This window comes from Coregonus clupeaformis, chromosome 24 (genome assembly GCF_020615455.1).
Source record: "Coregonus clupeaformis isolate EN_2021a chromosome 24, ASM2061545v1, whole genome shotgun sequence".
Taxonomy (NCBI): domain Eukaryota; kingdom Metazoa; phylum Chordata; class Actinopteri; order Salmoniformes; family Salmonidae; genus Coregonus; species Coregonus clupeaformis.
Genome location: NC_059215.1, coordinates 22,898,099 through 22,925,627, shown reverse-complemented (window position 1 = coordinate 22,925,627; position 27,529 = coordinate 22,898,099). Strand labels below are relative to the sequence as shown.

General features: G+C 44.3%; 1 protein-coding gene across 3 annotated transcripts in view; it reads right to left on the bottom strand.

The window, feature by feature from the left end:
• LOC121537975 (pleckstrin homology domain-containing family G member 5) overlaps positions 1 to 27,529 on the bottom strand; it is a 94,752-nt gene that overhangs the window by 27,843 nt on the left and 39,380 nt on the right. For 2 of the 3 annotated variants that reach the window (XM_041845663.2, XM_041845666.2), the window contains 6 exons: positions 20,898 to 21,039; positions 19,852 to 19,957; positions 17,677 to 17,737; positions 15,641 to 15,732; positions 15,243 to 15,379; positions 13,215 to 13,408 (listed from right to left, as the gene is read on the bottom strand). In XM_041845663.2, coding sequence (XP_041701597.1) covers positions 13,215 to 13,408; positions 15,243 to 15,379; positions 15,641 to 15,732; positions 17,677 to 17,737; positions 19,852 to 19,957; positions 20,898 to 21,039 — 732 coding nt within the window. The remainder of the gene's footprint in view (positions 1 to 13,214; positions 13,409 to 15,242; positions 15,380 to 15,640; positions 15,733 to 17,676; positions 17,738 to 19,851; positions 19,958 to 20,897; positions 21,040 to 27,529) is intronic. The other variant, XM_041845664.2, reaches the window with a different exon arrangement.

Below are 27,529 nucleotides of genomic sequence, written 5' to 3'. Positions count from 1 at the left end.
TTCAGGTAATATCTAATCAACTGGGATTACTGTACTTATTTTAGCATTGATCTCCTGTATTTCTCAACGGGCTATTTTAATGACCAATTTGTAATGATACTCCACTTACAAAAACAGCAGATATTACAGAACAAGCCTATTCAAAAGAGCAGCAGTCTACACCTAACTAACCAGCCCACTCTAACCTATGGTGTTTAGTTACAACCATTTTACCTGTGTCTCCGTGTGGCCCTGTATATCTAACCAGCCCTCTCTAAACTTGGGTGTTTATTGAGTTTCACCTGGCCTCTGTGTAGACCTATCTGTCACCCCTTATCACAGCCCTTTGTGGTTTTAACCTTGGTTTGAAAAAAAAACCCTGAGGGGCCTGGATGGAGGATTGTATTGAAAGTAGCTAAGCAGTCATGTAGTAGCAGTAGCCCCCCTCTCCACGTTCTCCCCCTACTGTGCTACTGGCCTGGTCTATCAGGTCTGTTGTTATTCAGCGATAAGAGGACCCTTGATCAGGCTGTCTGATTAATGATGTGAAAAATGTGAAGTTCACCTTCCTGGCCACATGGACACCCACTGTGACACACACACACACACACACACACACACACACACACAAAGACAGGAAGAAAGGCAAACAATCACACACACACACACACCTATGTGCACCCACACACACGACCATGTCACGTTCTATTGGCTGGGAATGCAGTGCGAACCCCAATCTTGGTCAACATATCACAGGGCCAGTGGCCTTGCTCCAAAAATCTGCTCCTAATTCTACAGCCAGCTAGCGCCATGGTGGAAACAAAGAACCATTGAGATAGAGGGGAAACATATGAATCGTCCATCAAAACACCAGGATAGTCCTTATCCCCTGCTAACCCAGATATCACTGATAACACTGGCTAATGGTCAGAATGGGATCCATTTACATTTTAGTCATTTAGCAGATGCTCTTATCCAGAGCAACTTACAGGTGCAATTAGGGTTAAGTGCCTTGCTCAAGGGCACAGAAAGATTTTTCAACTAGTCGGCAGGGATTCGAACCAGAGACCTTTTGGTTACTGGCCCAACGCTCTTAACTGCTAGGCTACCTGCCACCTATCTGCCACTGGATCCCAAACGTGTCATCACAAGAGGCCCACCAGCATGACTGGTGTCTCCACTGTTTCCACTACACACACACTACCTGGCTGGAGTTTCCCATCATGCACAGGGCCAAGAGATAAATAATCAGATACAATCTCCACCACAGCTAAGGTTACAGATTGAGAATTCTGCAATCATTGCCTAAGCATTACATTTAAGATGGCATACATGACAATGGCATTTCCTTATCTAATTTCAACTTAAAGACTGCAACCACAGAGGTACAGAGATCCAGTGGTTCTGTCTGTCTCACCTGACATTCTGTTGATGTTGGGCTCTGGAGGGGGGCTGATTCAGGAATACACTCCAAATGCAGCAGGTCCCAGCTACGCCAGGATGAGAGGCGATTAAAACGCACCATTCTCAATCCTCACTTAAGAGTAGATGCAAAACTAGTCCAACAAAAGTAAAAATGTCAACTATGAGATCCAAAAAACATCACAGCTAGAAAAAAGAGGAAGAACACAACCAAGTCCACAGAGAGAGGGAGTCCAAAGCACAGTGAAGTGCTAAGGTGGAGGAGAGTTGTAGCTACTTGTTCTGTCTGTCAACAGAGCAGTAGTGCCTGACTCTCTGTGCCTCCTGGCAGGTCAACGATGACACTGGGATCATAAAACGGTTGTGTGTGTCCTCCCTTCTCTCCTCAAGCCTCCACACCTCAACATACTTTACCCTCGGAGTCTAACACATTGACACACACACCTACCTCTCCAGCAGCAGTTCAACTGGCTCCTAGCCACTCCCAGTCACAACTGAGCTCCCAACCCTGATAGACCGTAAACAGCAGAGATCCGTGCCCACCTGGGCCTGCATACTCAACCACACAACAGTAGGCCTATTTTAAACATAAACACCACCAAGTACACACAAACATCCCCTTTCACGCTGGATAAACAAACCGTCTGTAAGACAAACACACTTGATTATATTAAAATAAAGGTTAAATAATAAATAAATAAACAAATAAATATGCCAGGTAGGGATAGATGGATGGGCTCCCGAGTGGTACAGCAGTCTAAGGCACTGCCTCTCAGTGCTTGAGGCGTCACTACAGACCCCCCGTTCGATTCCAGGCTGTATCACAACTGGCCGTGATTGGGAGTCCCATAGGGCGGCGCACAATTGGCCCAGCGTCGTCCGGGTTTGGCCGGTGTAGGCCGTCATTGTAAATAAGAATTTGTTCTTAACTGACTTGCCTAGTTAAATAAAGGTACAAATAAAATAAATGGATAAACAGCATGCGGTTCAATTGAAGATGGTTCAGCATTGCAAAACTTTGACACTGCTGTATAGTAATTGGTTGAATCACCAACGTACACCAAATCTATACTATAGCCTGTATATTTCAGCATCTAATATCCAAGACCAATGAAATATCAATCGAACAAAATTTAGCATTTTCACAGCGGAGTTGTCTATCAAAGTATAAAAATGTCAATTTGCAACTTCTATTGTTGCAAGCCAGTCAGGACCTCTATACCAGGCGGTGTCAGAGGAAGGCCCTCAAAATTGTCAAAGACTCCAGCCACCCTAGTCATAGACTGTTCTCTCTGCTACCGCACGGCAAGCAGTACCGGAGTGCTAAGTCTAGGTCCAAAAGACTTCTCAACAGCTTCTACCCCCAAGCCATTAGAATCCTGAACAGCTAATCATGGCTACCCGGACTATTTGCACTGCCCCCCCCACCCCATATTTTTATGCTGCTGCTACTCTGTTAATTATTTATGCATAGTCACTTTAACTCTACCCACATGTACATATTACTTCAACTACCTCAACTAGCCGGTGCCCCCGCACATTGACTCTGCACCGGTCCCCCCTGTATATATAGCCTCCCTACTGTTATTTTATTTTACTTCTGCTCTTTTTTTCTCAACACTTTTTCGTTGTTTTATTCTACTTTTTTATTAAAAATAAATGCACTGTTGGTTAAGGGCTGTAAGTAAGCATTTCACTGTAATGTCTGCACCTGTTGTATTCGGCGCATGTGGCCAATAACATTTGATTTGATTTGATTTGAGATGTGTGAACGGCTAGTCGTTTCAATAAAACAGGCGCGTGAGTGCTTCCGTAGATCATCAAACGTAATCAAACACGTCAAATGCATGTGACTACTCCCCATTGTCCATTGTCATTCAAACTACTATTGCGCTAATTGCTGATTGTACTCATTGTGTATTTCACACAGAGATATGATGGCCTTAAATGAATGAGCTGTTCATTTTGTTAGCCTGGCTAAGCAGAACAATTACTACTGTAGTCTAGCCGAAAGACATGCATGTGAGCACTGTGCTTAGTAGGTGAAAAGACACTGTTTAAACAAGGAGCAAAAAATGACGACAACTGTTTTTCCCATAACCTATTCCTGCTATCATTACCAAAGAACTTTAATCAATAAACAGGCACCGTAGTTTAGGCCAACAGTTTATATAACCAAACGTGCATGTATAACTACATAGGCCTAATGTATGTACAGTGAAGGAAAAAACGTATTTGATCCCCTGCTGATTTTATATGTTTGCCCACTGACAAAGACATGATCAGTCTATAATTTTAATGGTAGGTTTATTTGAACAGTGAGAGACAGAATAAGAACAAAAAAATCCAGAAAAACGCATGTCAAAAATGTTATAAATTGATTTGCATTTTAATGAGGGAAATAAGTATTTGACCCCTCTGCAAAACATGACTTAGTACTTGGTGGGCAAACCCTTGTTGGCAATCACAGAGGTCAGACGTTTCTTGTAGTTGGCCACCAGGTTTGCACACATCTCAAGAGGGATTTTGTTCCACTACTCTTTGCAGATCTTCTCCAAGTCATTAAGGTTTCGAGGCTGACGTTTGGCAACTCAACCCTTCAGCTGCCTCCACAGATTTTCTATGGGATTAAGGTCTGGAGACTGGCTAGGCCACTCCAGGACCTTAATGTGCTTCTTCTTGAGCCACTCCTTTGTTGCCTTGGCCTTTTGGGTCATTGTCATGCTGGAATACCAATCAACGACCCATTTTCAATGCCCTGGCTGAGGGAAGGAGGTTCTCACCCAAGATTTGACAGTACATGGCCCCGTCCCTCGTCCCTTTGATGCGGTGAAGTTGTCCTGTCCCCTTAGCAGAAAAACACCCCCAAAGCATAATGTTTCCACCTCCATGTTTGACGGTGGGAATGGTGTTCTTGGGGTCATAGGCAGCATTCCTCCTCCTCCAAACACGGCGAGTTGAGTTGATGCCAAAGAGCTCCATTTTGGTCTCATCTGACCACAACAATTTCACCCAGTTCTCCTCTGAATCATTCAGATGTTCATTGGCAAACTTCAGACGGGCCTGTATATGTGCTTTCTTGAGCAGGGGGACCTTGCGGGCGCTGCAGGATTTCAGTCCTTCACGGCGTAGTGTGTTACCAATTGTTTTCTTGGTGACTATGGTCCCAGCTGCCTTGAGATCACTGACAAGATCCTCCCATGTAGTTCTGGGCTGATTCCTCACCGTTCTCATGATCATTGCAACTTCACGAGGTGAGATCTTGCATGGAGCCCCAGGCCGAGGGAGATTGACAGGTCTTTTGTGTTTCTTCCATTTGCGAATAATCGCACCAACTGTTGTCACCTTCTCACCAAGCTGCTTGGCGATGGTCTTGTAGCCCATTCCAGCCTTGTGTAGGTCTACAATCTTGTCCCTGACATCCTTGGAGAGCTCTTTGGTCTTGGCCATGGTGGAGAGTTTGGAATCTGATTGATTGCTTCTGTGGACAGGTGTCTTTTATACAGGTAACAAGCTGAGATTAGGAGCACTCCCTTTAAGAGTGTGCTCCTAATCTCAGCTCGTTACCTGTATAAAAGACACCTGGGAGCCAGAAATCTTTCTGATTGAGAGGGGGTCAAATACTTATTTCCCTCATTAAAATGCAAATCAAATTCTAACATTTTTGACATGCGTTTTCTCACTGTTCAAATAAACCTACCATTAAAATTATATAGACTGATCATTTCTTTGTCAGTGGGCAAACGTACAAAATCAGCAGGGGATCAAATACTTTTTTCCCTCACTGTATAACTACATTTAATAATAATAATAATAATATGCCATTTAGCAGACGCTTTTATCCAAAGCGACTTACAGTCGTGCGTGCATACATTTTTGTGTATGGGTGGTCCCGGGGATCGAACCCACTACCTTGGCGTTACAAGCGCCGTGCAAGCGCCGTGCTCTACCAGCTGAGCTACAGAGGACCACCATTTAACATTTAAGTCATTTAGCAGATGCTCTTATCCAGAGCGACTTACAGAAGCAATTAGGAATAAGTGCCTTGCTCATGGGCACATTACATATTTTTCACCTAGTCGGCTCGGGGACTAGAACCAGTAACCTTTCGGTTACTGCCGCCCTACATAGGCCTAATGTACAGTGGCTTACAAAAGTATTCACCCCCCTTGGCATTTTTCCTATTTTGTTGCCTTACAACCTGGAATTAAAATGGATTTTTGGGGGGTTTGTATCGTTTGATTTACACAACATGCCTACCACTTTGAAGATGCAAAATATTTTTTTATTGTGAAGCAAACAAGAAATAAGACAAAAAAACAGAAAACTTGAGCGTGTATAACTATTCCCCCCCCCCAAAGTCAATACTTTGTAGAGCCACCTTTTGCAGCAATTACAGCTGCAAGTCTCTTGGGGTATGTCTCTATAAACTTGGCACATCTAGCCACTGGGATTTTTGCCCATTCTTCAAGACAAAACTGCTCAAGCTCCTTCAAATTGGATGGGTTCCGCTGGTGTACAGCAATCTTTAAGTCATACCACAGATTCTCAATTGGATTGAGGTCTGGGCTTTGACTAGGCCATTCCAGTATGCTTAGGGTCATCGTCCTGCTAGAAGGTGAACCTCCGTCCCAGTCTCAAATCTCTGGAAGACTGAAACAGGTTTCCCTCCAGAATTTCCCTGTATTTAGCGCCATCCAGCATTCCTTCCATTCTGACTAGTTTCCCAGTCCCTGCCGATGAAAAACATCCCCACAGCATGATGCTGCCACCACCATGCTTCACTGTGGGGATGGTGTTCTCGGGGTGATGAGAGGTGTTGGGTTTGCGCCAGACATAGCGTTTTCCTTGATGGCCAAAAAGCTCAATTTTAGTCTCATCTGACCAGAGTACCTTCTTCCATATGTTTGGGGAGTCTCCAACATGCCTTTTGGCGAACACCAAACGTGTTTGCTTATTTTTTTCTTTAAGCAATGGCTTGTTTCTGGCCACTCTTCCATAAAAGCCCAGCTCTGTGTAGTGTATGGCTTAAATTGGTCCTATGGACAGATACTCCAATCTTCGCTGTGGAGCTTTGCAGCTCCTTAAGGGTTATCTTTGGTCTCTTTGTTGCCTCTCTGATTAATGCCCTCCTTGCCTGGTCCGTGAGTTTTGGTGGGCGGCCCTCTCTTGGCAGGTTTGTTGTGGTGCCATTTTTTTATAATGGATTTAAATGGTGCGCCGTGGGATGTTCAAAGTTTCTGATATTTTTTTATAACCCAACCCTGATCTGTACTTCTCCACAACTTTGTCCCTGACCTGTTTGGAGAGCTCCTTGGTCTTTATGGTGCCCCTTGCTTAGTGGTGTTGCAGACTCTGGGGCCTTTCAGAACAGGTGTATATATACTGAGATTTATTTAACTAATTATTTGACTTCTGAAGGTAATTGGTTGCACCAGATCTTATTTAGGACCTTCATTGCAAAGGGGTGAATACATATGCATGCACCACTTTTCTGTAATTTATTTTGTATAATTTTTTGAAACAAGTAAATTTTTTCATTTTACTTCACCAATTTGGACTATTTTGTGTATGTCGATTACATGAAATCCAAATAAAAATCCATTTAAATTACAGGTTGTAATGCAACAAAAAATGAAAAATGCCAAGGGGGATGAATACTTTTGCAAGGCACTGTGTGTATAACTACATAGGCCTAATGACTAACCTTGCTTTTATTATGTCCAGAACTGTGGGGAAAATGTTGTCTGTGTGCAAGTACTATTTGTGGGTGTACGATGAAGGGGTTGTGCAGTGGAGTGGGCGGCAGGTAGCCTAGCGGTTAAGAGTGTTGGGCCAGTAACCAAAAGTTTGCTGGTTCGAATACCCGAGCTGACTAGGTGAAAAATCTGCCGACGTGCCCTTGAGCAAGGCACTTAACCCGAATTGCTCCTGTAAGTCGCTCTGGATAAGAGCGTCTGCTAAATGACTAAAATGTAAAATGTAAATGGGGTGCTCACGTGTCACATCTATGTCACATCCTCTAAAAGATGAAGGTATGGTTCCTTGAACAATCCATGCTATTCAAATCCTCCAATAACCTCCCCATCAGCTTTCCTGTTTATTACCTGTCCTTACACAACAATCTTCCCCCTCCCTCCCAACACTCCAGTTCCACAGACGCCAGCAGATAACTCTAGGCTAGACCATCATAAGATCATCTACTATAAACCTGGGTGAAACACAAGCCCTGGTTGACTTGGTGTGTGTATATATAGAGTTTCTACTGGTTATTTCATGGTGAGCCCATGTCAGCACGTAGTCTACAGAGTGACTGACTGACGGGAATGGGGATAATCTGAGACTGTTAGCTAAGTGAGTCCTCTCACGGAATACGACAGACAAGAACGGACGTGTAGGAGGTTGTGGAGGGTTTCCTTGAGTCTTCTTCCCTAAATTACATTTCCATCTGTGCTCTACTGTACTGCTCTTCTCTTTTTAAAATCAGACATTTGTGCACCACTGCATTTCATAACAGTCATTGGTAGATGGGTTTGGCATATCACATTTTTTTCACCCAATAAAATACTTTTATGGGATACAACAGACTGAAAATAATCAACTGCTCTAAGAAAATATTATTTTGGGGAGAATATTTGAATATTATTCTTTCTAACCCAAGGTCTGATCAGTTCACAGTGACAAAGCATTGACATTTTTCTGTCTAGCTGTCAAATGCTGTTTCATTCTGACCAGGTGAATCTTATATGCTATCTTGGTAACCTGCTTGGCCAATGTTGTGTTGTTTTCTATGGCAACCAAATGGTGCATATTACATAAAGGCCTTACAAAAAGTTCAAAGATCACTGTTATGGATGTGATCTAGCTATTGTAAATCACATTATCACCACCTGTCTACAGCCTTCTGTTTGAAGTACCTATTGTAAAGTATGACTCGAGGCCAACTGCTTCGATTCTCGATGAATGGGAGTATTCAAAAGTTACACACTGTAGGCCTATACAGTGACTAGCCATTCCCAAAGCCAGTACATGAAAGTCCAACTATTGGACACGCTTAATTATGCATGTAGTAATTCAACCTTTGGTCAAACTCTTACCAGCATTTTTATCTGAGCTGAACACCTTAACTTGACCACTTTGCAGGTAGCAGACACAGCCCTACCAGTCTGCCACCAATTGTGCCATGGGTCTTTCAAAGGGGCCAGTAATCTTCACCCAGTACCTCTGGAGCCAGGAGAACCTCTACCTCGGAGCTAGCTAGGTAGGTAGGCAGAGGGTTAGTGCTAAACTCTGTCTGGGCATGGGGGTGGCACTGGGACTGTGTGGCACAGAATTTGATGGGAGGTTGAGTATCTAGTGTCTACGTGCCATCACACGATAATGTACCCATCCCATCTAGTGAGAAACGCCAACAGTGGCGACGGTAATTTGAAGGTGGAAATGGGTTTAAGGCATAATCCTTATTTGCGATTAATGTCAATGTGAAAACATTTAATGTCAGATTAAGTACAAGGTATTAACACCTACAAAGGGAAGGGCATCAAAAGGATGCATCAAAACATGGCCAATTATAGATCAAATATTTTCCACCAATCATAGGCTGCAAGTACCTATAATATTCCAAGCTTGATAGCACACATACTATTATAAATGTGTAATATCTCATTCATACACAAAGGACGTTCCTTTTAAGAGAAGCAGTGCTTTACTTTGAAGCCTGCCTGGCACAATTCACCGTTATGCCGAGCTGTATCCTGCTGCTAGACAAACATCTAAACTACCTGGAGAAAAGTCCTCTGTACGATACAGAGCAGGCAGGCAGGCAGGCAGGCAGCATCCATAAAACACCTGCAGTGTGTTCTATTGTTAATCTATAACTCTCGATAAGACCCTGTGCTCTGATGGCACACTGCTGTAGGTCTGGCCATAAGTACCCTAAACTAGGTGTAGGCAGGGCTGGGGAGTAAAAGGATTACATTTTATTTTTGTACTCTAATCCATTACGTTAGCAGCAAAAATATTGTAAGCAGATTAGATACTTTTGAAAAACGAGATGATTACTTCTAGGATTACTTTTTAATTCAGAAAGGATGTTTGCAAAAATATTTTTTTTACACCTTTCGGTTTTCTCAATGACATAAAAAAAAAATCTGCATTGATAAAAGGTGCAAGTTGGTTGCGCCTGAGAGAGTCTGTCCACAAGTCAGAGACCACTATGATACCAAATGTGTTTGATGGATCACGGGAAAAGAGCAGGAATTGGCTTTTGTAGGCTACAGTCCAAGCTACAGTGCCCTCAGAAAATATTCACACCCCTTGACTTTTTCAAAATGTTGTGTTACAGCCTGAATTTAAAATGGATTAAATTGAGATTGTGTCACAGAATACCCAATAATGTCAAAATGAAATTATGTTTTTAGAAATGTCTAAAAAATGAAAAGCTGAAATGTCTTGAGTCAATAAGTATTCAACCCCTTTGCTATGGCAAGCCTAAATAAGTTCATGAGTAGAAATTTGCTTAGCAAGTCACATAACTCACGGTGTGCAATAATAGTGTTTCCCATGATTTTTGAATGACTACCTCATCGCTATACCCCACACATACAATTATCTGTAAGGTCCCTCAGTCGAGCAGAGAATTTCAAACACAGATTCAACCACAAAGACCAGGGAGGTTTTCCAATGCCTCGCAAAGGCCACCGATTGGTAGATGAAAAATAAATAAAAAAAGCAGACATTGAATATCCCTTTGAGCATGGTGAAGTTATTAATTACACTTTGGATGGTGTATCAATAAAGCCAGTCACTACAAAGATACAGGCGTCCTTCCTAACTCAGTTGTCGGAGAGGAAGGAAACTACTCAGGGATTCCACCATGAGGCCAATGGTGACTTTAAAACAGTTAGAGTTAAATGGCTGTGATAGGAGAAATAACATTGTAGTTACTCCACAATACCATATTTCCAAGTCCTATTCTTGAAGACCGAGGGGTATTAAATTAATTGGAATGACTGGAAATCTGACACACTCTGTTTTGGTTGTATGTAAAGATATATCCTAATCATATTATTATATGTAGTATAAGCATCCAGAACCAACCCATTAAGTAAAATGCAACATCTATGGCCAGCTATGTAACCTAAGATTGATTTATGCAGCAATAGATGTCTTCAATTGGTAATATTCATTTTTGTCTTCTTCTAAGCAGGTTGACGTTTATTTAGATGAGTCTTGTCCTTGAGGCAGAACTGAGTGATTTCCGCTAGATGGGCCAGCTGCAAAGTCAAAATTGACTACATTGTAAAAATTAATGAAAACTAAATTTAGCTTTAATTTAGGGTTAGGCATTAGGGTTAACATTGTGGTTAAGGTTAGGTTTAAAATCATCTGATTTTATGACTTTGTGGCTGTGCCAGCTAGTGACCACGCTGCCTCCAGAACAAGTAATCAGATTACATTACTAAGTGTGTGTGTTCGCAGGTGGGAAGAGTTAGCCAAATTATTTAGCCAATTAACTTCAGCCGTCTGGTGTGCGACCGTTGCAAAGTTGATTTTGGATAGCCTCTCTCTGGGGCTAGTTAGGGACCATCAATAAATTACACAATGTAAATTAGAAAATAATTTCATGGTGCACACCTATTTTTATTGGAATTTCTACAATTTATAGTTGGTTTGAGGTTAAGTCATTGAAATTTAGAGCTATTGGAATTTTAACATATTGTCCCATGTACATTGTGTAATTTACCGATGATTCCTAACTAGCCCCATAGGGACATCCAAAGTCAACCCAAATTTACCATGGGCATTACAAATGGGTGGTGTGCAGCTGCACTCCGAATTGATGATTAATTGTGTGCTGCCAGCTGTGGGCATGATTGAAACAAATCCAACCTTCATTTAAATTGTGATGCAGTCACGACCACAAGTCTCACATATCTCTGTTTTGGATGGGACTAACTTTATGACCAACATTATACTATTTACACTTTGTAGTCAATTTTGACAGTGGAACAAATGTTCTTGACTCATATCGATGCCACATACGCTGTTTTCTAAATGAGCAGTTGTCCTAAATTACAGCAACCTCAGTTATCCTCCCAGGCTCTACCCGTTTCCTAGCGCAGGGGCACGGCCGCAATGACATCACACCCACGTTTTCAGTGCATGCAATGGTACCCCGTCTCACCTGAGTGTGTGAGTGCTGAGTGGGTCTAGACTTGCCTGCAGGGTTCTCCACAGTTCACACCCACTGACAGTTACCAATATTTCAAAGCAATGTGCACAAGCAGCGAAAGAGTATAGCACAAAAAGAGCATGCTATTTTCATATTGAAAGTAGTCGCTCATGAAATGTTGTTCTGGGTTCCGAGATTATACTGAGAAGGCAATGGACAATCCCACAATCTTATTTTCTTCCAGCAAAGTTGACTAAATGACAACATCTCAGAATGTAGGTTTGAGTCAGTCGGAGAATAACTGCAGTACAGAATGAGACAGACAGGACACCAAACCTTATAATTATAGCCTCTTTCACTGTCTATTAACACAGGGTGAAGCAGGGTGCCAGTTCCCCCTGGTCCAGCAGACTCCCTCTCTCAGCACCTCTCCTGCAGGCCAAAGTGAACACTACCTGGTCCTTCCTGTCAGTCAGAGTAAGCAGCTAGTGGCAGAGCCTCTTCTTGTAGGAGGTCACCAGCCTACCCAGCAGGGCTTGAAGGTTATAGAGGTGGCTGGCACAGCACAAGGGTTATGAGGAAAGCAGAGTTTAAGTGTTCCGATGGGATGAAAGCTAGCGAGGTAATGAAAAATGAGGTTATGATAATGACTGGATTATCATCCACTTCCTAAAATGATCCACTTCATGAAGGCATCGTGGGATAAAGGGTGAGATTATGGAAAGTGGTAGGAAGTGACATCTAAAGTTTCAAGATGTTTAAGAGATGATGGGGTAGTTAGGAGAATTAACGTAACAGGTTAGGAGAATTAGGTTAAGGTTCTGAAAAGGGTTAGGGTTAGCAAAAATGTTCTCCTAACCTGCTACGAAAAGTCACAACCGGTCGAAGCAGTACTCCATCTAGTCACAACCGGTCGAAGCAGTACTCCATCTAGTCACAACCAGTTGTAGCTGTACTCCATCTAGTCACAACCGGTCGAAGCTGTACTCCATCTAGTCACAACCGGTCGAAGCTGTACTCCATCTAGTCACAACCGGTCGTAGCTGTATTCCATTTAGTCACAACCGGTCGTAGCTGTACTCCATCTAGTCACAACCGGTCAAAGCTGTACTCCATCTAGTCACAACCGGTCGTAGCTGTACTCCATCTAGTCACAACCGGTCGAAGCTGTACTCCATCTAGTCACAACCGTTCGAAGCTGTACTCCATCTAGTCACAACCGTTCGAAGCTGTACTCCATCTAGTCACAACCGGTCGTAGCTGTACTCCATCTAGTCACAACGGGTTGTAGGTGTGTATAAATCTGATAGGATTTATAGTTGAAGTGTGCTTATACTGAGCTCCTGTAGTGGTAACGTCCGTAACCTGTTCGCATCCTGTAGAATTAAGTCATTTTTTTGTTGAGTGCTCCAACTCCTTTCTACCTTGAATTAGTCATTTTGGAAGTTTTTCTTGGTAAACCTTTCATGATTTCTGTTGTTGTTGAGCACCCCTCCTTTCCTTTGTTTGCTGAAGTGCAAAGGCCCACCTGAACTCTGTGCTTATACTGTTTGTGTGATACTGTATATTGACCCATGGTGTGCGTGAGAGAGAGAGAGATTTGATGTACATCAGTTGCAGTGTGTGAGTGAACACATACTGTAGTAGAGGCTGCACTGACCAGCAGGTCGACGTTGCTCTCTTTGCGTCCCAGGGAGCCGTGCTCCACCCTCTCGCTGCCCGGGGTGAGGATGTAGGGGCTCTGACCCCCAGAGGAGGGTTTCATGTTGGGCAGACTGAGCGAGCGCAGGTCCTTCACTCCCTGCTGCACCTTCAGCTCATCACCCGGCCGTGCTGAGGAGGAACCAACATTGAGGGTTAGCTTTGTGTGTTATAATTCTCTTATTGAAGGTAGGTAGTTGTAATAGAGAAGTACATCTCAAAAACGGTATCAATATTTATTTATTTCAGGACTAGCTTCCTGTTGAAGTTCTCTCTCCTCAGGCTCCAAAACAGGATCCCCTTTTAAACATTAGATTGGGAAAATATTATACTACAAGGCTAGCTTTTAAGATTGGCTTATTAGCTGCAGATTGAATTGGATGAGTTGCTAGCCTGGCGGGTAGGAGTGTTGGGCCAGTAACCGAAAGGTTGCTGGATCGAATCCCCGAGCTGACAATCTGTTGTTCTACAGGGCCTCCTGTAGTTCAGTTGGTAGAGCATGGCACTTGCAATGCCAGGGTTGTGGGTTCGATTCCCACGGGGGGCCAGTATGGAAAATGTATGCACTCACTAACTGTAAGTCGCTCTGGATAAGAGCGTCTGCTAAATGACTAAAATGTAAACATGTAAAATGTTCTGCCCCTAAGCAAGGCAGTTAACCCACTGTTCCCCGGACGCCGATGATGTAGATGTCGATTAAGGCAGCCCCCCCCACCTCTCTGATGCAGAGGGTTTGGGTTAAATGCGGAAGACACATTTCAGTTGAAAGCATTCCGTTTTTGCAACTGACTAGGTATCACCTTTCCCTTCCAGTCTAGAAAACACCCCCAAAACAAGACATTAAGAACAAGATAAAACTAACTGAAACGAGCCACCTACGATTTCCCTCATGTCATTGTTGCTAGCTATCTGGCCATCCAGAATCACAACACAGCCTTCTGGCCCATAGAAGCGTGCGCGCTGTTTTCGTGACGTTCTCAGCTAACCTGTCTATGAGTCTTTGATCCAAAGGCCGCTGCTACAGATATAGGCCTTTTCTCAATTGGATTTGCTCAACTCCTGCGTCCTCTCTCACCTCCTTTTGAAAAAGGGCCAAGGTAATCAAGGAGAGGCGGCGAGGAGAGGGAAAGTGGACGAAAATGCGCTTGTATGAAATCAGACTCCTTCTCCACTCGCGCGTTATCAGGCAAATAATGTTTACAGGGGTAGATCCCAAAATAAATGTGTAAAGTGAAAAACAAATGAAGTTAGTTGTGCAAGACATTTTATAGATTAAACGATAAGTAGTATGTTGTTTTTAAACGTCTGTATGCTTTTCTCCTCCGACAAAGCAAAAGCTGATTCAAAGCGGGTGTGGCAGATTTCAAAACTCTTCTGCGAGGGACTCCGGTAAGATACACATGACTATCCTCAATAAAAGGTAGCTATCGAGGACGGGAGAACACTCATCCGTTCGCCTACTAACGAATTGACTTCTCCTCGACTACTAAACCACTTATGGGTTTGAGGGTCTGGGAGGAGAAAGGACGGAGGAGATAGGCTGGAGGTCTGACTTTTTGCCCAAATGAGAAAAGGCCACAGTCTCCTACAGGGATCCAAGATGGGGGATGCCCTGTCCAGTTTCCTCTGAATCAAGAGAGAGACAGGAAACTGAGGCCCTGCCATCTGTCCCACCCAGACATTGTTTATGCTAGGGGGTACAAACAGAAGCCAAATATTCTCTAATAAAGGCAAATTCATTAGATTGGTGTTTGTTTCATATTTCGTCAACCCTTAAAATGTAGTTTTCAGTGCAGGGTAGTAATCAAAAGTTGAAACACATTGTACCTTGGTTTGCTTAGAATCAAAAACACCCATACTTCCACAGACAGAGGTAGATTCACTGGGGAAAGAAAGTTATTTTATTCTATTCATTGTGAAGCTGGAGGAAAACAAAATTAGATGTGGTGTTCTGGTGGACTCTTACCTTTGACCTTGAGATAGTGGCCCCCGAAGCGGTAGGCCTCAAAGTTCAGGGACAGTGGAGTGTTGGACTGGTCTAGGAACAGATCTACCCGGGATAACTCAATACCTTTACGCTCAAACACAGGGCCCAGCACCTCCCTGGAATAGAGGAACACACAGGACAGAGAGAACAGAATTAACACAGAGTATAGACCATTCACCCAATACAGTTATGTAAACACAGGACTGAGAGTCAACAGAGACCACTCACACCATATGTTTATGCAAATAATCAAATGGAGCATTATTATATTGTATGTCTATGATCCCATGCCTTGGACAAAGTCAGACCAGACCTTAAACAGAATGACACAAATCGGTCACAATCATTCCTATTTATTCAGCCCACTACCAATTCACCTCAGGGTCTTCTTTTTCACAGCGGGGACGATCTCTGTGTCAATGTCCACGTTCAGATCAAACTTGAGGCTGAAGCACTCCTTGCTGGGGTCCTGCAGGGGGCGACAGACAATATAAGTTCATGGCTGTAAAACTGAAGAGGCCAGAGCTCCTGTAGTGATTTCTCTCGCAGTAGATCCACATGGAGGCCCTTTACCATGCAGGCTGACTGACCAAAAACACTCAGGGACGAACCATTGGAGACCATTATATATACAGTAGCAGTGAAAAGTTAGGACACACCTACTCATTCAAAGGTTTTTCTTTATTTTTACTATTTCCTACATTGTAGAATAATAGTGAAGACATCAAAACTATGAAATAACACATATGGAATCATGTAGTAACCAAAAAAAGTGTTAAACAAATCAAAATATATTTTATATTTGACATTCTTCAAATAGCCACCCTTTGCCTTGTTGACAGGTTTGCACACTCTTGGCATTCTCTCAACCAGCTTCATGAGGTAGTCACCTGGAATGCATTTCAATTAACAGGTGTGCCTTCTTAAAAGTTAACTTGTGGAATTTCTTTCCTTCTTCATGCGTTTGAGCCAATCAGTTGTGTTGTCACAGGGTAGGGGGGGTATACAGAAGCTAGCCCTATTTGGTAAAAGACCCAAGTCCATATTCTGGCAAGAACAGCTCAAATAAGCATAGAGAAACGACAGTCCATCATTACTTTAAGACATGAAGGTCAGTCAATACGGAAAATGTCAAGAACTTTGAAAGTTTCTTCAAGTGCAGCCGCAAAAACCATCAAGCGCTATGATGAAACTGGCTCTCATGAAGACCACCATAGGAAAGGAAGATCCAGAGTTACCTCTGCTGCAGAGGATAAGTTCATTAGAGTTACCAGCCTCAGAAATTGCAGCCCAAATAAATGCTTCACAGAGTTCAAGTCACAGACATCTCAACATCAACTGTTCAGAGGGGACTGCGTAAATCAGGCCTTCATGGTCGAATTCCAGCAAAGAAACCACTACTAAAGGACACCAATAAGAAGAAAATACCTGCTTGGGCCAAGAAACACGAGCAATGGACATTAGACCGGTGGAAATGTGTTTTTTGGTCTGGAGTCCAAATTTGAGATTTTTGGTTCCAACCGCTGTGTCTTTGTGAGACACTGTGTGGGTGAACGGATGATCTCCGCATGTGTAATTCCCACCGTAAAGCATGGAGGAGGAGGTGTTATGGTGTGGGGGTGCTTTGCTGGTGACACTGTCTGTGATTTATTTAGAATTCAAGGCACACTTAACCAGCATGTGGTTTGGGCTTAGTGGGACTATCATTTGTTTTTCAAACAGAACAATGACCCAACACACCTCCAGGCAGTGTAAGGGCTATTTTACCAATAAGGAGAGTGATGGAGTGCTGCATCAGATGACCTGGCCTCCACAATCCCCCGACCTCAACCCAATTGAGATGGTTTGGGATGAGTCGGATGGCAGAGTGAAGGAAAAGCAGCCAACAAGTGCTCAGCATACTCCTTCAAGACTGTTGGAAAACCATTCCAGGTGAAGCTGGTTGAGTGAATGCGTGCAAAGCTGTCATCAAAGCAAAGGGTGGCTATTTGAAGAATCTCAAATATAAAATATATTTTGATTTGTTTAACACTTTTTGGGTTACTACATGATTCCATATGTGTTATAACATAGTTTTGATGTCAATGTAGAAAAGACTAAAAATAAAGAAAAACCCTTGAATGAGTAGGTGTCCAAACTTTTGACTGGTACTGTGTATATGTGTGTGTGGTGTGTGGGTCCCCGGCCTCTGCTGAGAATTGTTGCCATTTTCAGTGGTATACTAACAGCATGAAGCCTGTAGTCATGTTGGCACTGTGATCATCATACAATTAACTTTCCACCACATACAATAAGACAGCTATGTTTTGACCAACATAGCTCCTAATAGTATTGGGTGACCCAATACTATTAGGAGCTAAGGTGGAGTGATGTGGTTTCCTAAGGGGCGTATATTGTCTGTATCAATACTCACATCGGTGTGCCGTCGCCGTGGTTTCTTCTTCACCAACTTCAGGCCCCCAGCTTTACGCTCCCTGGAAGAAAAAAAAACCCAGTCATATGCACATAGTGTAATTGAACATCTATGCCAAGATTCCCCAACTGGTGGGCCGTATGTGATATTATTTAGCCCCCTAAGTTCTGAGCAAATCAGCTCCAAAGGATTTTAATTTTGGAAATCAAGTTCTAAAGTATTCCCATGTATAAAATATAGATATATGTGATCGTATACAAAATGTAAGCAAGGTTTGAAATTATTATGCTTTAGTCAAATATTATATCTGTTTGGGCTTCTTGAAGTCAATTTACAGTCTACAAATTATTTGTAATTATGTTCAGGCCCCCTGACCATCCGCTCAAGAAAATATAATCCCGCGGCTGAATCTACACTGCTCAAAAAAATTAAGGGAACACTAAAATAACACATCCTAGATCTGAATGAATGAAATAATCTTATTAAATACTTTTTTATTTACATAGTTGAATGTGCTGATAACAAAATTATCAATGGAAATCAAATTTATCAACCCATGGAGGTCTGGATTTGGAGTCACCCTCAAAATTAAAAGTGGAAAACCACACTACAGGCTGATCCAACTTTGATGTAATGTCCTTAAAACAAGTCAAAATGAGGCTCAGTAGTGTGTGTGGCCTCCACGTGCCTGTATGACCTCCCTATAACGCCTGGACATGCTCCTGATGAGGTGGCGGATGGTCTCCTGAGGAATCTCCTCCCAGACCTGGACTAAAGCATCCGCCAACTCCTGGACAGTCTGTGGTGCAACGTGGCGTTGGTGGATGGAGCGAGACATGATGTCCCAGATGTGCTCAATTGGATTCAGGTCTGGGGAACGGGCGGTCCATAGCATCAATGCCTTCCTCTTGCAGGAACTGCTGACACACTCCAGCCACATGAGGTCTAGCATTGTCTTGCATTAGGAGGAACCCAGGGCCAACCGCACCAGCATATGGTCTCACAAGGGGTCTGAGGATCTCATCTCGGTACCTAATTACAGTCAGACTACCTCTGGCGAGCACATGGAGGGCTGTGCGGCCCCCCAAAGAAATGCCACCCCACACCATGACTGACCCACCGCCAAACCGGTCATGCTGGAGGATGTTGCAGGCAGCAGAACGTTCTCCACGGCATCTCCAGACTCTGTCACGTCTGTCACATGTGCTCAGTGTGAACCTGCTTTCATCTGTGAAGAGCACAGGGCGCCAGTGGCGAATTTGCCAATCTTGGTGTTCTCTGGCAAATGCCAAACGTCCTGCACGGTGTTGGGCTGTAAGCACAACCCCCACCTGTGGACGTCGGTCCCTCATACCACCCTCATGGAGTTTGTTTCTGACCGTTTGAGCAGACACATGCACATTTGTGGCCTGCTGGAGGTCATTTTGCAGGGCTCTGGCAGTGCTCCTCCTTGCACAAAGGCGGAGGTAGCAGTCCTGCTGCTGGGTTGTTGCCCTCCTACGGCCTCCTCCACATCTCCTGATGTACTGACCTGTCTCCTGGTAGCGCCTCCATGCTCTGGACACTACGCTGACAGACACAGTAAACCTTCTTGCCTCAGCTCGCATTGATGTGCCATCCTGGATGAGCTGCACTACCTGAGCCACTTGTGTGGGTTGTAGACTCCGTCTCATGCTACCACTAGAGTGAAAGCACCGCCAGCATTCAAAAGTGACCAAAACATCAGCCAGGAAGCATAGGAACTGAGAAGTGGTCTGTGATCACCACCTGCAAAACCAGTCCTTTATTGGGGGTGTCTTGCTAATTGCCTATAATTTCCACCTGTTGTCTATTTCATTTGCACAACAGCATGTGACATTTATTGTCAATCAGTGTTGCTTCCTAAGTGGACAGTTTGATTTCACAGAAGTGTGATTGACTTGGAGTTACATTGTGTTGTTTAAGTGTTCCCTTAATTTTTTTGAGCAGTGTAGTTGATGATCCCTGATCTATGGAATAACAGGTCAACACTAATTTAAGCATTACCACGACTATTGTATATTAATAGATCAGTGCTGTCAAAGAGGACACTCCTCACTGATCTAGTGTCCATTTTGTATTTTAAACCAAAGTGACAAGCGCCATGAGACAGATAGACAATGTAATAAATCATAGGCATAACCAGGAGTGACATACCCTCGGTTGTTGCCCCCTTCCTCCTCCTCCTCCTCCTCCAGGTCAGAGGGGGGGCTGATGGGGGGGGGACAGGAGCGCGTCGACACGTTCCGGGCCAGGATGGAACCTTACACAGGGGGGTTACACAGAATATCTTAGAGATCTTTAATACTACTCTTTAATAACACTTTCCTTAATAACACAGGTACTTCCAGTTTAATCTAGCCTGACAAAATGTTAACAGGAAATTCAAAACGTTCTTGCTGTCACGACTAACATCAGTTCAATGAGCCTAGAAGCCGTCATTGCATGACAGACAGTCTCATATCTTCAGGCCATGAACCCAGTTTAAGATAAAAATCACGGGTGGAGGGAAGTCAGTGGTGGAACAGGAAGATGTGCTAGTGTTTATTTTCATGCATGTAACAATAACAATAATTTGCTTATACAGTATTTGTCCCATTTCACACATGTACAACATTTACATTTTAGTCATTTAGCAGATGCTCTTATCCAGAGCGACTTACAGTTAGTGAGTGCATACATTTTTCATACTGGCCCCCCGTGGGAAACGAACCCACAACCCTGGCGTTGCAAGTGCCATGCTCTACCAACTGAGCTACAGGAGGCCTTAAGTGTGTATTAATACGCATGTGTGAATTGTAAATGTGTTCTTTGCATATCTCAACTCTCACTGAGGCACCCTCGGAGAGTGGGGTCATGGCCAGGGTCTGCCATTATCAACGACCCTTGAGCAATTAGGGTTAAGTGCCTTGCTCAAGGGCATATCGACAGATTTTTCACCTTGTCGGCTCTGGGATTCAAACAAGCAACCTTTCGGTTACTGGCCCAACGCTCGATAGGCTACCTGCCACCCGTATGGTCGAGGGGAATCTATTTCTTTGACTCAAAAGACTTGACGCAAGCGTTGCTCTGGGAGTTAAAACCTGACCTGTCATATAACCTGACCTGAGTGTAGGATTGGGCACTAAATGTATACAAACTAGTGGGGAGGAAGTCTGGGTGTGAAGCTGTTGTTGTGGTGGGTACTGGGTAATGTTGTGTACCTTGGGGTTGCAGGTCAAAGCGGGGGTGTCGGTCAAAGTGCATGTTGTCTGTGTCTTCCAGGTGGCAGCGGGAGTCACATGACTCACACAGGTGAAGAGGGCTCTTGTTGTTCAGGTCCTGGCAGTCTGAGTGGTGGCACACCTGGGGAGGGAAGGAGAGAGGGAGAGAGAGAGGTAGAGATGGGTGTGAGGGTCAGTACAGCGGATGTACCAATGTACATGGTCAGTAGTCGGGCTCAGGTACAGAGTAGTCTCACGAACCAGATACTTCCTATGCAAGCTCGCAATTAGCCTGGGGAGGAGATTAGGTAGGGTTAGACTTGGAGCCATGGGGAGGAGGTTAGGTAGGGTTAGGGTTAGACTTGGAGCACTGGGGAGGAGGTTAGGTAGGGTTAGGGATAGTCTGGAGCCCTGGGGAGGAGGTTAGGTAGGGTTAGGGTTAGTCTAGAGCCCTGGGGAGGAGGTTAGGTAGGGTTAGGGTTAGTCTGTGGTCCTGGAGGAGGTTAGGTAGTGTTAGTCCGGAGCCCTGGGGAGGAGGTTAGGTAGTGTTAGTCCGGAGCCCTGGGGAGGAGGTTAGGTAGGGCTAGGTTTAGTCTGGAGTCCTGGAGGACGTTAGGTAGGGTTAGGGTTAGTCTTGGAGCCCTGGGGAGGAGGTTAGGTAGGGTTAGTCTGGAGCCCTGGGGAAGAGGTTAGGTAGGGTTAGTCTGGAGCCCTGGGGAGGAGGTTAGGTAGGGTTAGTCTTGGAGCCCTGGGGAAGAGGTTAGGTAGGGTTAGTCTTGGAGCCCTGGGGAAGAGGTTAGGTAGGGTTAGTCTTGGAGCCCTGGGGAAGAGGTTAGGTAGGGTTAGTCTTGGAGCCCTGGGGAAGAGGTTAGGTAGGGTTAGTCTGGAGCCCTGGGGAAGAGGTTAGGTACTATCGCCCCGTAGCACTCACTTCTGTCATCATGAAGTGCTTTGAGAGACTAGTTAAGGATTATATCACCTCCACCTTACCCGACACCCTAGACCCACTGCAATTCGCATGCCGCCCCAATAGATCCACGGATGACGCAGTCACCATCGCACTGCACACTGCCCTATCCCATCTGGACAAGAGGAATACCTATGTAACAATGCTTTTCATTGACTACAGCTCAGCCTTCAATACCATAGTACCCTCCAAGCTCATCATTAAGCTTGGGGCCCTGGGTCTGAAACCCGCCCTGTGCAACTGGGTCCTACACTTCCTGACGTGCTGCCCCCAGGTGGTGAAGGTAGGCAACAACACATCCAATACGCTGATCCTCAACACAGGGGCCCCACAAGGGTGTGTGCTCAGCCCCCTCCTGTCCTCCCATGACTGCACAGCCACGCATGCCTCCAACTCAATAATTACGTTGCAGACAACAACAGTGGTAGGCCTGATTACCAACCATGACGAGACAGCCTATAGGGAGCAGGTAAGGGCCCTGGCAGAGTGGTGCCAGGAAATCAACCTCTCCCGTGTCAACAAAACAAAAAGGAACTGATCGTGGACTTTAGGAGACAGCAGAGGGAGCACACCCCCATCTAAATCAACAGGGCCACAGTGGAGAAGGTGAAAAGCTTAAAGTTCCTCGGTGTACACATCACTGACAATCTGAAATGGGGAGGAGGTCAGGTAGGGTAAGGGTTAGTCTGGAGCCCTGGGGAGGTTAGGTAGGCCTACAGAGACGGGTCATAGTATAAAGCGCCACACATCCATGAACACACACAGCCAGGACAGTGGTCTGGCTGAGGTAAAAAGAGACAGGTCACAGCATAACGCTACACACATCCAACTGACGGCAGGACAGACAGCCATGTGGTCCCCAAGCCATTGTTTACACCATTACAGGGGATAGAAGCAGCAGACAAAGTTTAATGTCACACAGTGGTCTTGTGATTAGAGCTAGAGAGACAGCCATCCAGCCAGACAGTCAGTAAGTAAGCCAGCCAGTAAGCCAGCCAGCCAGTCAGGAAGCCATCCAACCACTGTCAACCAGGCAGTGAGCCAACCATACAGGCAGGCAGGCAGACAGGCAGCAGAAGGGAGCTGGATTAGGCCCTCTCTGCCTGGGGATAGACCCAGACAGACCTCCCACTCCTCTAGCCCCTCCAGGGGGTGCCCACCCTGGCCCAGGGAGAGGAGGAGAGCGGCAGGAGTTTCCCCTCTCCAGCACCACCACAACCACCCGCTCTGACTCCTATACAGGAAATGAGGATGTATGGGGAGATACAATGGAGGTCCTACTAATGTATTTCCTATCATTGTCTCTGTATGCTCTGCTTGGGACTGGAAGTGTGTTTGCTCACGCGCACGTTGGGGGAGGAGGGCCAAACAACACCAGTGTTTTCCCACAAGATCCCAGTCACTCAGGTTGAACAATGTTCTTACTATGTTGACAAGCCAATAAATACACCTGTAGGCTATGTATTCCATGAAAATATATCAAATACGTATCAACACAAACACACAGCAGGTCTACTCAAGCTATCCACAAACATATATGTACTGTATGTTCTGCCAGTACCATTACGCTGGGGGAGGAAGGAATCCCAGTATAGAGATGAACCAGAAGAAGGAGGAAGAGAAATGAACAGAGCAGCTTTCAGTAGTCCAAAAATCGCTTAATCTGGAGCTTTAATTGTTGCCTGTGCTCAGTGAGCTGGGCTGGTCTATCTCTGTCAGAGCCATCTGACGCTCCCTCGGCAGGCAGGCAGGCAGGAGATTAAACCAGGGGCCTCTTTCAGCTCTCAGTCCACCAGTCAGCCAGACAGACAGGGTCCTTGCCTCTCCGACGCTCCTCCCTTCCTTTCCTGGGGACCTCTAGTCTACTCCCTGAGAATGGCCCTTGTTTACTGTAATAGGTACAATTAAGTTAAGTGTGCTTTTATGTTTTTAGATGGAACATGTCTCTGGCTGTTGGATGGGAGTTTCAAGTGCAACTTAAAAGAAAGGCCTTGTTCCATTCATTATAAACATTGTTATGATGGTATATTGATATTTATATTAATCAAGTTTGGTCGGAATGTTTCTTCTGTTCCCTCTCTCTCTCTCTCGGTTAAATAAAATATACAGAACTAAAATAAACCCAACATGCAACAATTGAGTTACAGTTCATAGAAGTTCATAAGGAAATCAGTAAATTTAAATAAATGCATTAGGCCCTAATCTATGGATTTCACATGACTAGGCAGGGGTGCAGCCATGGGTGGACCTTGGAGGGCATAGGCCCACCACTTGGCAGCCAGGCCCACCCACTGGGGAGCCAGACCCAGCCAATCAGAATGAGTTTTTCCCCACAAAAGGGCTTTATTATAGACAGAAATACTCCTGAGTAATCCCCCCCCACGGGACCAACAGTTTACATTTATATATTTTTTCAGTGTACATAGCATTGTGCTAAGTAACAACACGAGCATGTCAGGAGAAATCAAGCGTACTGCTTTCAATTTGTCTCCTGGAAATAACAATGAAGCTCTCCCTTCAGAAGTCATATCACACAAGCAAAACACTAAACAGCCAAACACTAACTCCTGTAGCCCAACAGCTCTCCCTCAACACAACCGCAGAACTAACAGATGTGACATGTTAATGAAATGTGGCGAAAGATACTGTATGGCTGTGTGTGTTTGTGTTCAGACAGGTAAAAATAAGATGCCATATTTAGACAACGGCAGACTCAGCCACAGCAAGGTAACCAAAAAGACAAGCATGGGCTGGGTGTCCAGGCAGCTGGCTGCATTCCTGTCAGGACTAAAGCTGCTGAAAATATCTGCTGCCCGGCCAAGCCAACAAAAACGAGCGTGTCGGATCTAGGATGAGGAGAACTCTGTGATAGTATTCCCAAAACCTGTCTGAGAGTCTGGTTTTAAAGACAAAACTGACTAAATATGAACATACTCATAGGATAAGACTCAAAGGCTTTGTCAATGAAATCATGAATTACCATTTTATTTACTATACAGCCATCGGGCATCCGGCATTGCCATCAGCCATTAATGGTATGCTTTCTTTGAAATCAATGAAAGCGGCAATACTGCTCGCGTTGCGTTGTGTCCAATGGCAAGCGCAATAATAGCGGAGGTTCAATTATCGATGACTGATGTGCACTGTGGTGTAGAGGAGGGTATACGCCGTATACCCACTTATTTTTCCGTGGGCATTGCGTATACATTTACATTTTAGTCATTTAGCAGACGCTCTTATCCAGAGCGACTTACAGTATATTAATTTTAATTAATATGACTACGATAATGCCTTTGGCTGCTAGACAATTAAAGAAAGTTGAAAGGAAATCAATAGAACAGGAGAAAGCAAATGAGAAAGTCTTTACAAAAATAATTGCCTCCACGTTTCTATAGTGGGATTTTGGCTATAGGCTACTTTCAAGTAAGGCTTAAGACATGCCTCATAATATGAAGTAAAACGTCCAGGTTTCAAACTATTAAAGAATAGGAAAAAATATAGCAATGCAAATGATAGGCCCAACCATATTCTGGTAGATTACCTTGACTTGGAAGAGCTAGCTAACATAGCATCCCTCGGTTAGAGTAGGCTAAACTAGCTAGCTGCATCTGTTAGCTAAGTAAGTGAAATATATTTTTTTTGTTGGAGAAATCCCTTGCTTCTCCTTAATTTTTGATGAAATTAATTTGTTCAAAACTGTTCAACTATTGTCTTTCTCTCTCTGAGACAACTACTCACCACATTTTATGCACTGCAGTGCTAGCTAGCTGTAGCTCACGTTTTCAGTACTAGATTCATTCTCTGAACCTTTGATTGCGTGGAAAAAATGTCAGTTCATGCTGCAGGAGTTCTAATAGGTTGGAGGACGTCCTCTGGAAGTTGTAAAAAATTACTGTGTATGTCTATGAAAGTGGGTGAGAACCATGAGCCTCCTAGGTTTTGTATTGAAATAAATGTACCCAGAGGAGGACGGAAGCTAGCTGTCCTCCGGCTACACCATGCTGCTACCCTACAGAGTGCTGTTGAGGCTACTGTAGACCTTCATTGCAAAACAGTGTGTTTTAATCAATTATTTGGTGACATTAATATATTTAGTATAGATTTATCTAAAAAGGATAACTTTTAAAATGGTTTTTTAATTAAAATATGTCTGAAATTCACTGAGGATGGTCTTCCCCTTCATCCTCTGAGGAGCCTCCACTGGTTTGTGTGTGTCGTGTTTCAGTATGTGTGTTTTGTGCGTGTGACCAGATGTGTGCTCTCAAGTCAAGAGAATTAGTGGTGGGTTTGGAGAAAGAACAGCTACTGTGGCCGGAGCGACACACACACACACACAACACACATTCGGAGACCCCAGGGCAGCTGTGAATACACACGGCCCCTCACTCAAGCTTAGTACATTCACTACCACGTGGCACCTGCTTACACATACCTGTTTCAACGGATACCACACACACACGACAAGACGCCACCACACACACACACAACCAAGGTGCCATCACACACTAACACACGCGGTAGCCTACACACACAATCACGTGAACAGAAACATGCCACGTTCCAACTTGTGCCCCTTCAGTGGGAGAGGTAGACCTCTATTGAATGAAAGGGGTTAGATTTCCTCACTGACTACAGTTGTCTCACTTAGAGATTACTGGAGTCTCCTGAGGTGATTCAGCCCTGTTACCTCAGTCAGGGTTAACCCTACACAAACACACTCCTTACAGGATGACACACAACGGTTTATTAGGCTGTATGATCGCTGTAATAAGGTTTGATCCCCCTCCATCCCTCCTCCCCATTAGGAAAATACTGATAAAAATGCAAGACCAAGCTGCCAACAGCACTGGATCAGACACATAAGCACCCCCACCCCACCCCTGACTGACTGGCTTTAAATCTGAACAGCCTGTCCTGCAAGAGCACACCTAACTCTTATAAATTATAACCCCCTTCTCAACCTCTGTGTGTGTGTGTGTGTGTGTGTTCAGACCGCTTAACTTTTTCCACATTGTTACGTTACAGCCTTATTCTAAAATTGATTAAAAAATAAATAAATCTCAATCTACACACAATACCCTATAAATGACAAAGCAAAATAAGAATTTATTTTTGGCAAATGTATAAATAAAAAACGAAATTATTTAATTTACATAAGTATTCAGACCCTTTACTCAGTACTTTGAAGCACCTTTGGCAGCGATTACAGCCTTTCAGGTCTCTCCAGAGATGTTCGATCGGGTTCAAGTCCGAGCTCTGTCTGGGCAATTCAAGAACATTCAGAGACTTGTCCCGAAGCAACTAATGAGTTGTCTTGGCTGTGTGCTTAGGGTCGTTGTCCTGTTGGAAGGTGAACCTTCACCCCAGTCTGAGGACCTGAGTGCTCTGGAGCAGGTTCTCATCAAGGATCTCTCTGTACTTTGCTCCATTCATCTTTCACTTGATCCTGGCTAGTCTCCCAGTCCCTGCAGCTGAAAAACATCCCCACAGCATGATGTTGCCACCACCATGCTTCACCGTAGAGATGGTGCCAGGTTTCCTCCAGACGTGACGCTTGGCATTCAGGCCAAAGACTTCAATCTTAGTTTAATCAGGCCAGAGAATCTTCTTTCTCATGGTCTGAGAGTCCTTTAGGTGCCTTTAGGCAAACTCCAAGGGGGCTGTC